Below are 13,526 nucleotides of genomic sequence, written 5' to 3'. Positions count from 1 at the left end.
TATATTTTTTTAATCAAATGTTTGTCTTTTTTTACTCTCCAAAAGTGATGAACAAAGTGAATTATCGTCATTCTAATAGGCTTATATTTTGTAATGTGGTTGTATTTTACTACATTTTCCCTTTTTGTGTTTACAGTACTATTTTATTTATTTTTGTAGTTAATTTAAATCCATGTTGGGATCAAAGAGTATTTTATTACATTTTTTTAGCCCTGGTTTTGTTTCACAGTAAACGTGTAATTGTTTTGTTTGTTTTTGGCTTGTCATTTTCTAAGCCTGTTTAAATACATTACTGTAATTGTTTGTGTAGTGTGTTTCTTTGATTTTAAATCGTCAAACTTTTAAAGGCCAAAGGTGTATTATTTTTCAAAACTAAATTTTAATACATTTGGTGTCAACAAAAGTCATTTTGAAGCCCAATTATTTTGCAGTATTTTACTATTTCTATTTTTCAAATAATAAACAAAAACATCAACCCCGTGGTAGACATTCAAACTCCATACTAGGAGGATGGAGCTGGAATATTTTATTGATCCTTTCCACGACCCTTGATGTTGTATTTTCACGTATTTATACCTAGGAGGCGCTCCCATTGTGTTGACGTAGAAACACCTGAGACGGACGAATAAAACTAACCTGAGATCTTACTCCTTAGGTTCATCGGGAAAGGATTCAAATAACTTTTGGTCGGTACGATTCTTAAACGAAAACAACTACATTTAAGATAAAATGAGTCATATTCAAACTTAACTTCAGCCCATCGGTTTTCGCGTGTGGAATCGTCACGACAACGTACACCGGGTTGCTCGTCAGAGTGGCACAAATTAGCGCTCGAGACAATCTTGGGCTCGGGAAGGTGGCGAATAGTTGAGCAACTTTTAGGGGACAGGAAGTGGCTGCTTTTCGGCGTCAAGTTTTGACAGGTGGACGGCTTGTTCTTCAGACACACACGCTGATCTGACTTAAATTTACCGGGATTTCTGCATCACAAGAAACCAACCACCCAGTCCGGACCACCAGGATGTGTTTGCCTTGAGGTCAGTGACTTTGACATGACACTTTTCCCCCTTCCGCTCTCAGACCTGCAGGTAGCAGCCAATGCTAATTACTTAGCAAACCCATTTTGAAAATACGTTTTACGACTTGTTATCAACCTGTTTAATAGTCATTTAAGGCGACTTTTAATTACGGTTTTTTTTTTCAACTGCCCCATGCTGCGTAAGAGTGTCGGGAGAAAAAGATACTGTAACTTGGTGGCGGAAAAAAAGTTGGCTGGAATGTTTCAGGAAGTATGACAATCCCATCGGGAATTTAGGTTGTAGGTTAGTTTGCAGGGCTGGGTTTGTTTGGGGAAGATATGTTCATAATCAAATCCTTTCGTCTATTTTTTGAAGCGCTTCCGCTCTTCATTGTCACAGGTGAGCTGGGGGAATTTGTGTTTAGATTTATGTGAAGTACAACTGCATCAGAAAATGTCTTTATTTGTGTTTTTGTTTAATCATCTGGTTTAATCCTCTGGTATTTTACTTGACACAAAATTAAATATACTATAAACAATCAAATATCCACCTTATTCCAGGCTCTATAAGCCTTTGAGCGAATTGCAGGCACAACTAAACCAGTGTTTTGTTTCCATGCTGTTTGCAAAAGTCCCTTTTCTATGACAGTTGAAGACTTTTGTCAATCGAGGAAAAGTATTGCATATTTGAAAAGAAAAAAACAAACATCAATTGACTGGTCTCATCTGTTAATTTATTTTCTGATGTGAAATATAGTATGTACTATAATGGGGTGTGTGCGTGCGTGTGTGCGCGCGCGTGTGTGTGTGCGTGTGTGTGTGTGTGTGTGTGTGTGTGTGTGTGTGTGTGTGTGTGTGTGTGTGTGTGTGTGTGTGTGTGTGTGTGTGTGTGTGTGTGCGCGCGCGCGCGCGTGTTTGTGTGTGTGCGTGTTTGTTTGTGTGTTTGTGTACACATTGTGTCCCTGTGACGATTACTGAATATGTCCTTGCCTCACCTGAAAACCCTTTTGTGCATGTAAATGTGACTTAAGCAGGAAAACAATGCGAGTAATCGCACAAATGAGCAGTAACTGGTCCGTGTCATGAGCGTAGCTGGTGTGGTAGCGTGCGAGTCACGTTATTAGAATTAGCGTTCACGTCTAATCTCCCCCCCCCCCCACGAGGCGTCCGCCTTCCAAGAGGATTTACATGTCTTCTTCACTTCATCTCATCAGGTTACAATCATATGAGGAAGGCTCAGGCACGCTGGCTCTTTGTATCTGCTGTGTTATTGTTGTTGTGTAAGTCACACCCGGAGAGCATCTTATGACCTAATAACACAGACACTCTATTAGACACTTTATAGTACACAAGCTTGCAGAATAGAAGCAGGTGCTTTGGAATAGTGAAGATGGTGAGTCGCAATTGGGGAAATTGTAACGGGATGGTATCGGTGATATGTCGTGATTGGAATGGGTGCGTCTGTACTTTCAAAATGTGACGTTGAAGTGAGCAAGTCGGGTTTGGATTGAGATCTGTTTGGATTTTAGATGTGGTGCATCGTTATCAACGGTTGTTGTGACCCCATACCTATCTGACCTTCTTCAAATTTCTATTCCCTCTCGTTCCCTCAGATCCTCTTCCTCCCTCCACCTCTGTGTGCCCCCCTCCCATCTCAGTACGATTGGTGACAGTGCCTTCAGCTGCTCTGCCCCCAAACTCACTTCCTCCCAACATTCGTAACATCGATACTCTTCCCACCTTCAAGTTCCATCTCAAATCCCAACTATTTAAAATTGCATTTTCTGTGTAGCTCTCTCTCTTGTTTCTATTTATAATTGTATTTTATTTATTGTATTCTATTTGTGATTGTATTTTATTTATTATAGTTCCTATGCTTGTCTGTGGCTGTAAAGTGTCCTTGAGAGGTTTGAAAGGCGTTTAAAATGTAATATATTATTATTGTTATTATTATTATTATTAAGCTTGTACATCAAGTTTAAAGAGGGTCCATTTTAGGTTGAAGAGGCTTCCGAGTGTTTTGAATTGTTGGTGGTGGATTGTGATATTGTTTGAAGGTGTCTGGGTCTTGAACGGGGTGTGTTGGGATGTTGCTGGTTGTACGCTGGGATTGATGGATGTGCTCTATATGAATGTGACACTTTTCCATTTTGGTGCACTGAACCTTTTACCCATTGACTCTTGTTAAAAGTTGCACACTGTATTTGCAATAGCGACCTCTGAATGCAACTAATAGGACCAAAGTAACGACGGAATGTCATGTCTGACTGTCTGGACCTCGGTCTGTGTCATTGTCTTTGAGTCGACATCTCTATTTGTGATCATCTACCTATGCAAACTCCAGAATTGTCTTGATGCCAAAGCTGCCAAAGCTATTGGAATTGTAACCGTGCATGTTTTGTGTTCCCATCAGCTTGACTGTGGTGGCCATGTCAGACGACGTGTAATCTAACCCGGGGGACAGCAGGAGACGCTATGGCGGAGCTGCCCATAGCTCCGGGCCAGGTCTACATTGAGGTGGAGTACGACTATGAATACAAGTCCAAAGACCGACTGATCACCATCCACCAGGGAGAATGCTACATGCTGGTTCAGAAGACCAACGAAGACTGGTGGAAGGTACGCAGGGAGGAGGGCAGCAAAGGCTTTTATGTGCCTGCTCAGTACGTCAGGGAGGTGCGCAAAGCCCTCATGCCTCCCCCCAAACCTTTACCGCATCATCCTGTTAGCGCCGAGAACTCACCGCCGCATCACCCCGTTCCCGCTGGAAGCATTCCACCTCATTACCCTATTTCTGCTGGCAACACCCCACCTCAGAACACTGGCGCTGTGTGGGTGAAACCCTCCAGTCTGGATCTGGCCGTCCAGGACTCATCTATGGTGAACCCAGACAGACCAGAGTCCAACCCTGCGCGTTCGCCCTCCGTTCATTCCTCCTCGTCCATGCATTTGTCGCCACCCATCAAACGGCGGGACAGTAACCAACGGCAACATGTCCCCGGTACACCCATGGGACCCGAGCGATCTTTATCCGAAATCCCGGCTCAGAGTACCGTACCCGGGTCTTCCCACCAACAAAGCAGCACGCTGCCGCGCATCCGTACTCGATCGCCGGAGTTGGTCCGGGCCCCGCTAGATCTAGACAGCCCTTTGCATTCGGGTGGCGAAGAACGGCGGACCAACGACTCAGGGTCTGGAGACGAACTGAGCAGCAGTTCTACTGAACAACTTCAGGTAAATAATTTTTATTATTGTGACTGGTTGATATTGGAGGGTTAGTATGGGTAGGGCTTTTGTTTTGTGTTAAGGTTTAGAATTATGGTCTAATTTTATCTTTCGGTTCGGTTTGGAGTCTCGCCATTTTGTCGATTTTCTGTGTACATACAGCGCACTAAGAGGTACAGTTGCGAATAATGATTAATCCAAACATTTTTGCGGCTAAATTATGGAAAAAAAATGTTCGGACAGAGATGCTGTAAGTTAGATTTGTATTGCGCGCCTTTTTCCGTGCGAGCACGGTTGTGATTGGCTGCGTACTGTGCTTCACGCACGCTCACAGACATGTTAGAGGTTTCATGGGCTGGATGTTTACGCGACGGACACCAAGGCTGCGTAGAGTATGTGGGCGGGGAGGAAATCCCTCTTCCTAGTTGACGCTCTGCGGAGGAGGCGCCAAGCTCACTTACGATTGGCTGTATAGCGTATGTGGGGGTTGGGGGTGTCCCCTCTCTCCAGTTCACGCTCCAGGAGGACGCAATGCATCACAAAGTAATGGCTGCTGGCACATAATTCAGTAATTATGTGCCAACAGCTTCAGTAATGGCTTACTGAAGACCCATGATTAGTATATTTTACGACTGTTAGAGCGTCTGTGTTTTATACTTGCCTATTTAGTGTTTGACTTAAACATACATTCCATACAAAATATAGCACTGAAGCAACTTACAAACAAATCCACCTGATACTTATTCTGATTCTTACGAACGACCGCCCGGAACGTGTACCTCGTTTGTGAGGTGGGGAGCATCTGTACTCTGAAGCACTGGTCCCCAAACTTTTTTGCACCACGGACTGGTTTAATGTCAGACAATATTTTCACGGACCGGCGGATAAATACAACGTTTGTTTTTTACTCATTTTGCTAGTTTACGGTGGGCTAATTTTAGCGGTATGAATCACGTGACCGAGACAAGCGTTTTGACATGCGTCAAGGGTAAGTCATAGACGGATGTAATCTGGTAATTTTTCATTTTTCAAAATAAAACATAGTTTGGACTCAGATAATAAATAAAATGGAAATTATGTAAATTATTTATTCTTTCTGCGCGGCCCGGTACCAAATGACCCACGGACCGCTACCGGTTGGGGACCTCTGCTCTAAAGTGACTATGTTATCAAACTATCCAAAGTGAAAATAGTTTTTGGTGAGCCGGCATACAGTAGCGAGCTAGTAAACCGCTTTTCGCTACGGCACTGGGTAACTTGTGGCGCTAACGAAGGCACTCAAGGGCTTAATTGTTGGGAAAGGGACAAGCTTGCCCCATGTGTTACTGAGCATTGTTTTGGTCACACCTCCTTCGCTAAAATAAGGAAATCTGAAATGGTGGTACACGTTTCAACACTTAAAACAATCCTGCTCAATTTTTAATGGTTATCAGATGCCTAAATCATGTACTATTTGTTTCACATCTCTGAATTGACTTCGTGGCATCTTCAGGCTGAGGCTTATGGTAGGGTTCTTGGCCTGTCTTGATTGTTAAAATTAGTGTTCGGGATGAAATTCAGGTAGGTGTTCTTGATGGGCTTCAGTCTTAGTTTAGGGTTACGGCTGAAATGAACACTCGGTTATTTTATTTATTAATTTTTTTTTGATAGCTTGATTATTCTATTCTCAATCACTTTGAATTGTACCAAGATGAGAAAATTTCATTTTGTTCACCATTCTAGCTTCATTGCTCCTAGAGCAAACATAACCAAACTAGAGTCAGCCATAACCAAACTAGAGTCAGCCTTCATCTGTACAAATGTGAAGGTTTCGGACGTTTCGCCTCCTATCCAAGAGGCTTCGTCAGCGAACTAAAGTCTGACTGGTCGTATCGGCCCTATTTATATATCCCTAATGTCCAGACCGGTTTAATGAAGGATTTTGTTGTTTTATAAGAATCGCTTCTTTTACCCCCCTTTCAAACCATCTGTGTTCTTTCGGTAAGATTTTAACCTCATTGTCGTCAAATGAGTGGTTGCTAGCTTTTAGGTGCAAATGTACTGCCGATTGAAGTCCACTTATATTATCCCTGCGATGTTGATAAAGCAATTCTGATAAAACAACAAAATCCTTCATTAAACCGGTCTGGTGGGGTGAGGTTCAATTTGGATCGTTCATACAATAGCCTGCTTAGGCAAAACAGGTTAGGCAACTTTCGTAATGCTGATGAGGGTCGTTATGCTGATGAGGTGATACCGGTGGGAGTGGGGGTAATAGGCCAGTCGTTAGCCAGGAATGTAGGAACAATCAGTGGGGCCACAGGGAGGGGTCCTCTGCCCCCCCAACCTGAGAGTAGGGACCTATCATAGCTGTGTCCGGCGCCACCATGTCTGGACATTAGGGATATATAAATAGGGCCGATACGACCAGTCAGTCTTTAGTTCGCTGACGAAGCCTCTTGGATAGGAGGCGAAACGTCCGAAACCTTCACGTTTGTACAGATGACGGCTGAAGAAACCTTCTCATCGATGGACCACTCCTGTACGACTGAGAGCTTACACAGACGTATTTATGCAAGATGTAATGAAAAATGTTAGTATTAAAACAGCCTCGCTGTGCACACTGCTTCTTCTTTTCCTTTCGGCTTTTCCCCTCAGGGGTCGCCATAGCGAATCAATGTCCTCCATCTATCCCGGTTTTGTGCATCCTCTTCTCGCACACCAGCTACCTTCATGTCCTCTTTGACCACATCCATAAACCTCCTCTTCGGTCTTCCTCTCGGTCTCCTGCCTGGCAGTTCAAGACTCAGCATCCTTCTCCCGATATAGTCAGTCTCTCTCCTCTGGACATGTCCAAACCATCTCAGTCTGACCTCTCTAACTTTCTCTCCAAAGCCTGTAATATGAGTTGTCCCTCTAATGTACTCATTCCTGATCCTATCCAAACTGGTCACTCCCAAAGAAAACCTCAACATCTTCAGCTCTGCTTCCTGTCTTTTCTTCAGTGGCACTGTCTCCAGTCCAAACATCATGGCTGGTCTGACCACTGTTTTATACACTTTTCCTTTCATCCTAGCTGAAACCCTTCTATCACACATCACACCTGACATTTTTCAGCCTGCCTGGACAGGCTTCTTCACCTCTTTTCCACAGTCCCCATTGCTCTGGACAGTTGACCCCAAGTACTTAAAATCCTCCACCTTCTTTATCTCTTCTCCCTGTAGCATCACTCTTGCACTTGGATCCCTCTCATTCACACACATATATTCGTCTTGCTGCGACTGATCTTCATTCCTCTCCTTTCCAGGGCATATCTCCACGTCTCTAGTTTCTCCGCCACCTGTTCCCTGTTCTCGCTACAGATCACAATGTCATCTGCAAACATCATGGTCCAAGGAGATTCTTGTCTAACATCGTCTCTCAGCCTGTCCATCACCATAGCAAACAAGAAGGGGCTCAGAGCTGACCCCTGGTGGAGTCCCACCTCCACCTTGAATTCCTCAGTCATACCGACAGCGCACCTCACAACTGTCTTACAGTCATGATATACGCTGTGCACACTGCAAATGTTCTTATTTCTGAACCACATTATTGTTTGGGATGTCACATCTTCTCACACATATTTTGTTTTGTCTAGCCTTTTGCTAATCTTCTCATCTTGGCGCCCCCCTGATGAAAGGCCATCCAAAGACAAACATACGTTTACGTTTTTATAATCTGACTTTTATGTGAATACTCCAATAGACTTCCTTCCTTTCTCACAAATGAACACGAAGACGTGTACGGCAGTTTAAAGGGCAACCGACGTCACTTTTTTGGTTTTTAACTGACATCAGAAAAACGCTTTATAGCATCTAAAATACCCAAAACACGCAGGCTGATATTTTAGTCAAATGCAAAACACCAATAAAAATGACTTAGTGTCCAAAATCTGCAAAAAATTAAGCTGCAAATTGGGCATTTTCAGAAGTCCCGCCCTCAGTTCGTGACGTCACGCCAAGACGTCTTGCATTGCTGGAGAATAAAAACAATGGCTTCAGATTCGGATAATATGCTTTCTTGTTACAAATCCAGTTATGAATATGATTCAAATAGTTCTGAAGAGGAAACAACACATGTTTGCAATTGATTAAAGAATTTATTCCGTGTCATTTTGAGGCAAACGGGCGGGGGGAATGTCTCACCCAAAGAGAGGCAAGAAAATGGCCACCGAGCTGTGAGGAATGAATCAGCCCATTTCCACAGGCTGATAAATTCGTTCCATGGAGCTTGGACTCCCTCTGCTGGCGGCTTTTGGATGTAACACACGGTTTTCAAAAAAAAAACAGTACAGCAAAATACATTGACGTGATGGAAAGACGCTACAATGCGTCTTTTTTTACGGCCAGGAGGCGGTCCTTTTCTGACGTCACGTGAGGACTCGTCACCAACTCAAAAACAAGACTTCCTGAATGTTCAGTGCGAGTCTTAAAACGTAAACTATAGCTATATGCTGTGGAATCTTGTTAAAATACGCCCAGTAGAAGTCATTTGAAGCCATTTTACAAATTATGGACACAACTTGTCCGGAGACGTCGGTTGTCCAAGCAAAATGTCACCAGGCGTCCTGAGAAAGCTCCCTGCAGTCCAGTGGCTGTCTTCTGCTTAATCTGTGGTCAATAGCAGTCACAAGCGGAGGTGTTTGGTTGACTTTGCTGTAAATTTGTTTTTGTTTTGGCTTGTGGCAGCGCAGCAGTTGGTCCTCTCATTTTGCTGTCTCCGTTTATTTTCTTCATAAAAATTCACCCGGTTTTCTCCAGGCTCTGGTCCAATGGGGCCCGCGTCGACTTTTATTGATTATTTTTACCACCAAGAAACACTGCAAAATAAGAAAGCCTGGTTTTCGGATTATTCATTCAGGTCAAATAAAATGTGTAGTTAGCGACACAGGGATCTGCTGTTCTTCGGCGATTTCATGGAAATGTAAAACATTTAATCAAGATGCCTGATGTGCCGCTAGCTGATCTCATTGTACTTCTGATTACATTAAAGGACAGGAACAGCGACAATATTTGGTTAAGAAAATACATAATCTACTGCTTACTGACAGGTACTGTACATTGTAATACTTTAGCACAATGTTGCAGAAAGATGTCAAAACAAAGAAGGCTGGACACTCCCAGTTGGATATTTTTACAGATATCCAATAATTTATTGAAGATATTGCATGCTGCTTGCTGCCTTGGCTTGCTGAATACAGAAAAAAATATTTATCTTGGTGTAGCCTCTGCAGGGATCCCTTTTCAAATAAGTCTCAGAATAATCAACATTCTGTGTTCCGATTATGAGGGGATCATCTGCTGCGTCTTTGATTAGTCACAAACAACTGTGTGTGTGTGTGTGTGTGTGTGTGTGTGTGTGTGTGTGTGTGTGTGTGTGTGTGTGTGTGTGTGTGTGTGTGTGTGTGTGTGTGTGTGTGTGTGTGTGTGTGTGTGTGTGTGTGTGTGTGTGTGTGTGTGTGTGTGTGTGTGCGCGTGTGTGCGTGTTTGCCACAGTTCCTCACTTTATAAAGCTTTTCGTCTTAATCCCTACAAGTGCTTCAATTGATGTGTTTGACTGTGCGTGGTATTATGTCAGCAGAGCACTGTGAGCCCTCTCTCTCACTGTGCGTGTGTTTATATTTATGGAATAGTTGTGTTAGGGAGTCTGTGAGTTTAGCATTTTCGCCCATGTCAGACACACACAGAGTGGTCACGGCGACAACACCACGACGGTTGCGGCCATCATCATGTATCCAGATGAGAATGGCACGGTAGGTCGGACTGACGCTTCAGCTTCACACATTTGAGCTAGTCAGCAGTTTTTACGCATGTGACATCAACAGCGCTTGTAGCAGCTGGGGAGGTGTACCACGCGAGAGACTGACTTCAAGGGATGAGCTTTGAATGGAATGAACTCGTGGTCAAATTAATGAACAACCATTTTAATTTTTTTTATTAATTTCTGTCTGTCCATCTGTCTCTCTTCCCTTTATCTCTATCTCTATCTCTCACTCTCTATCTACCCAACCAACCTCACCCATCCGTCCGTCCATCCATCCATCCAATCAACCCCACCCAATCCATCCATCCATCGAGCCATCCATCTACCTATCCATCCAACCAACCCCAAATGTCCATCCCAATCTATCCATTAATCGATCGATCGATTGATCCATCCATCCATCCGCGTAATTTACTAATCATGTAATTTAATTCCCAATACGGCGTGAGTGGAATCATTTTCATATTGTTTTGCTTCGGTCACCATGAACTCATTCATGCTATAGATGTAGCTGAATCGCTGAACGTAGCAAGCTAAACATTATGTTGTTGCCAATGATACCATGTGGTCGGCAATGTTCCCTCTAATTTTTCATGTGTCTGAGCAGACAAGCAAGCTCCCTGGGCACACTGAGGACCACTGTGAGCAACATCAGATGTGTACGAGGGACGTGTCATTCGCGAACGAGCCGGTTCTTAGAGCCGGCTCTCCTAAGTGAACGAAGAGAGCCAGTACCTAACAAGGAGCCGGAAATGGGAGCAGACTTTTTTTGTCCTCTATTCCCCGCCCCCAGTCTTCGGTTAAATCCGCATGTGATTGGTCGATATCAGTGGTAGAGGAGGGAGGGGAGAATTACAGACACATGCAGCAGTGAGGAGGAGGGGGAGTGGGTTCGGGTAGACAGGTGGACAAATGTCACATTATGTTGTTATTATTATTCAATTATTATATTTTTTTACTAGTTGGTATGATAGCATTATTAATATGAAAAGCAAATTAATGACAGCGGATCATCAGACCACAATAACCACAGGGAAAGTGAAAGTTGGTGAATGCTCTCTGTGCACATTTAAATCAAGCCAAATAAATAAAAATATTAGATATAGTGTATTTTTTACTTGAGTAATTTGTTTTTCACATAATTTGACATGATTTTTGGTAGTTAATTAATTTAAGAAAAAAAACTGAGGAGCCATTTGGGAGCCAAAATAGCCGGATCTAGTTAGTGAGCCGAGCCAAGACAACCGGTTCTTTGAAAAGAGCCGGAATTCCCATCACTAATGTGTACGCAGTGGCCACACACAAGTTTCACGCCAGTACGTATCACGGTGCGTATGGGCAGGGCACATTCGCGCCGTTCTGCTCCGATTGGCTGCGTAGCGTACGTGAACTGTGCGGCATTATTGGCTGGACACCTGTCACTCATTGAGTTACATTGCAAAATGTGCGTTGCATAGTGTCTTGTGTGCTAAGTACAGTAAAGTCTCGTTATATCGATATTCAAGGGAGTCCGAAAAAATATCGATATAACCGGGACTAACGATATATCCGATCCTGCGCCGAACTGCATTAAACAAAAGCCGCCAAAAGAGGGCAGCCAAGCGCCATATAAGAAACGGAGCTGGCCATTAGCTCCCTTTTTTTTTGGGTGAGAGATGTTGCCTCAAAATGGCACATATATTTCTTTAATGATTGTAAACATGTATGCTTTAATCTTCAGAACTACAGTGTATTTGAAACATATTCATAACTGGATGTGTAACAAGAAAGCATATTATCCGAATCTGAAGCCATTGTTTGGATTCACAAGCAATGCAAGAGACGTCTTGGCGTGAAGTCATTTTTATTTGCATTTGAATAAAAAGTGACATCGGCTGTCCTTTAATACACAGTATGGAATGTTAATAATTTTCAAAATCATCGCGCTTCAGCAGACAAAACAAGAAACATTGTTGCAAAAAACGATTGCATTCATATACAGTACAGTGGGCATGTACATAACACAACAGGGAAACTGCAACGCTTACATCTTACTGTATTATGTATACAATTTAAAAAAGTCATCAATCTTCTTCTGCTTCCCATTTTTACCTTTTAACACAAACACTTCAATCTCGTATGCTACACACGAGCTAGCGTCTGAAAATGAAAATGGCTCTGCTACACGGGTGCTGGGCACGTAACCAAGTCACCTGACCAAGTCGACCAATGGCGCGACTGATGGCGTGACACGTAACCAAGACACGTGACCAAGTTGACCAATGGCGCGACCGATGGCGTGTCACGTGACAAAGTCACACGGCCAAGTCGACCAATAGCGCGACCGATGGCGGCTCATGTGACCAAGTCGACCGATGGCGGCTCACGTAACAAGACACGTGACCAAGTTGACCAATGGCGCGACGGATATATCGATGTAAACAACAAAAATGGCCGGCGGGGGATGAAAAGGAGCACCGTAATAACCGGATTATCTTAATAACCGGGTATCGTACTAAACGGTACTAATTATACATAAAAAGACTAGAAATGTGCAAGGGAAATGAAAATAGTATCGCAATAAGCGGTACTATCGATATAACCGATATCGATATAACGAGACTTTACTGTATGTGCAAGCAGTTTAGAGGGAACATTGGTAGTCGGCACAGAGAGGAAGAAGAGGGCCGAACTGATTCGCCCAACTCCCGTGACGCTCTAAGTGATGTGGGCTAAAGCGCGAGCCGTGCTACGTTACATAATAACATTTGTTTGGACAGCTGGTTGTTGAGCCGAGGTTTGGCTCTAGGACAGAGCAGAGGCTGGTAGAATGTACACAAAATACAGGAACATCAATGTGGCAATGGAAAAGTGGCTTGACATGATTTTTTTGTTATTTGAAAGTAGCTGGTTTCTGCTTTGCAATTAGCGTGAGTAAATAATCACACTTTAGTGAGAGTTCATTGTAGTCACATTTTTGTGGAACAGCAAAACTGGCACAACTACCGATTCCTGTCATCATATACTGTCATTCGAGACTTCAATAATCCCAAATACTTGACAGTGGACAGCTGTGACTACACTCTGTTGACATGTCGGAATTTGTCAATTGTTTTGTAGCGCTGCGTTGCAGACATCAATGCAATAAGAACATAGACCTCAAGTGTGGTTTCATATGCATCCTTTGCAGTTCAGAATTTTAAGAATGCTCAAATGATATATGGAGTCTCTGTTGCCACTGAATGGGTCTACTTTTGCCCCACCCATTTGTACTCCTTCACATAAATCAGTGTGCTTTGTCATTTGTCACCTTCAAGAAAGACCAGTTTTTCATTGAACTTTGCATCCCACCAAACGCCTTCTCGCTGATTAATCATTAAATGTGATGGTAAAGCACCACAGAATGCCCATTCACTTATTTCTATTCTGATTACTTATACCGTAAATGATTAATCTATCTTCCTTCACTGGGGACTTCTTAATTGTTTTTGGGGCTGATTCTCACTGTAAAATTCTTAACTGT

General features: G+C 43.2%; 1 protein-coding gene across 8 annotated transcripts in view; it reads left to right on the top strand.

The window, feature by feature from the left end:
* Nucleotides 1-663: 663 nt before the first annotated feature.
* The window catches only part of LOC148891669 (rho GTPase-activating protein 12-like), a 41,645-nt gene continuing 28,782 nt past the window's right edge, over nt 664-13,526 (top strand). For 2 of the 8 annotated variants that reach the window (XM_089009198.1, XM_089009197.1), the window contains exons 1-2: nt 666-1,037; nt 3,432-4,252. In XM_089009198.1, coding sequence (XP_088865324.1) covers nt 3,494-4,252 — 759 coding nt within the window. In that variant the 5' untranslated portion in view covers nt 666-1,037; nt 3,432-3,493. Of the gene's footprint in view, nt 1,038-3,431; nt 4,253-13,526 lie in introns of all 8 variants that reach the window. The other 6 variants (XM_089009203.1, XM_089009196.1, XM_089009199.1 and 3 more) reach the window with 6 other exon arrangements.

Source organism: Hippocampus bargibanti, linkage group LG11 (genome assembly GCF_051943395.1).
Source record: "Hippocampus bargibanti isolate YZ-2025 linkage group LG11, ASM5194339v1, whole genome shotgun sequence".
In the NCBI taxonomy this organism is placed as follows: domain Eukaryota; kingdom Metazoa; phylum Chordata; class Actinopteri; order Syngnathiformes; family Syngnathidae; genus Hippocampus; species Hippocampus bargibanti.
Note: the sequence above shows the minus strand (reverse complement) of the source record. Positions and strands in the feature narration are given on the sequence as shown.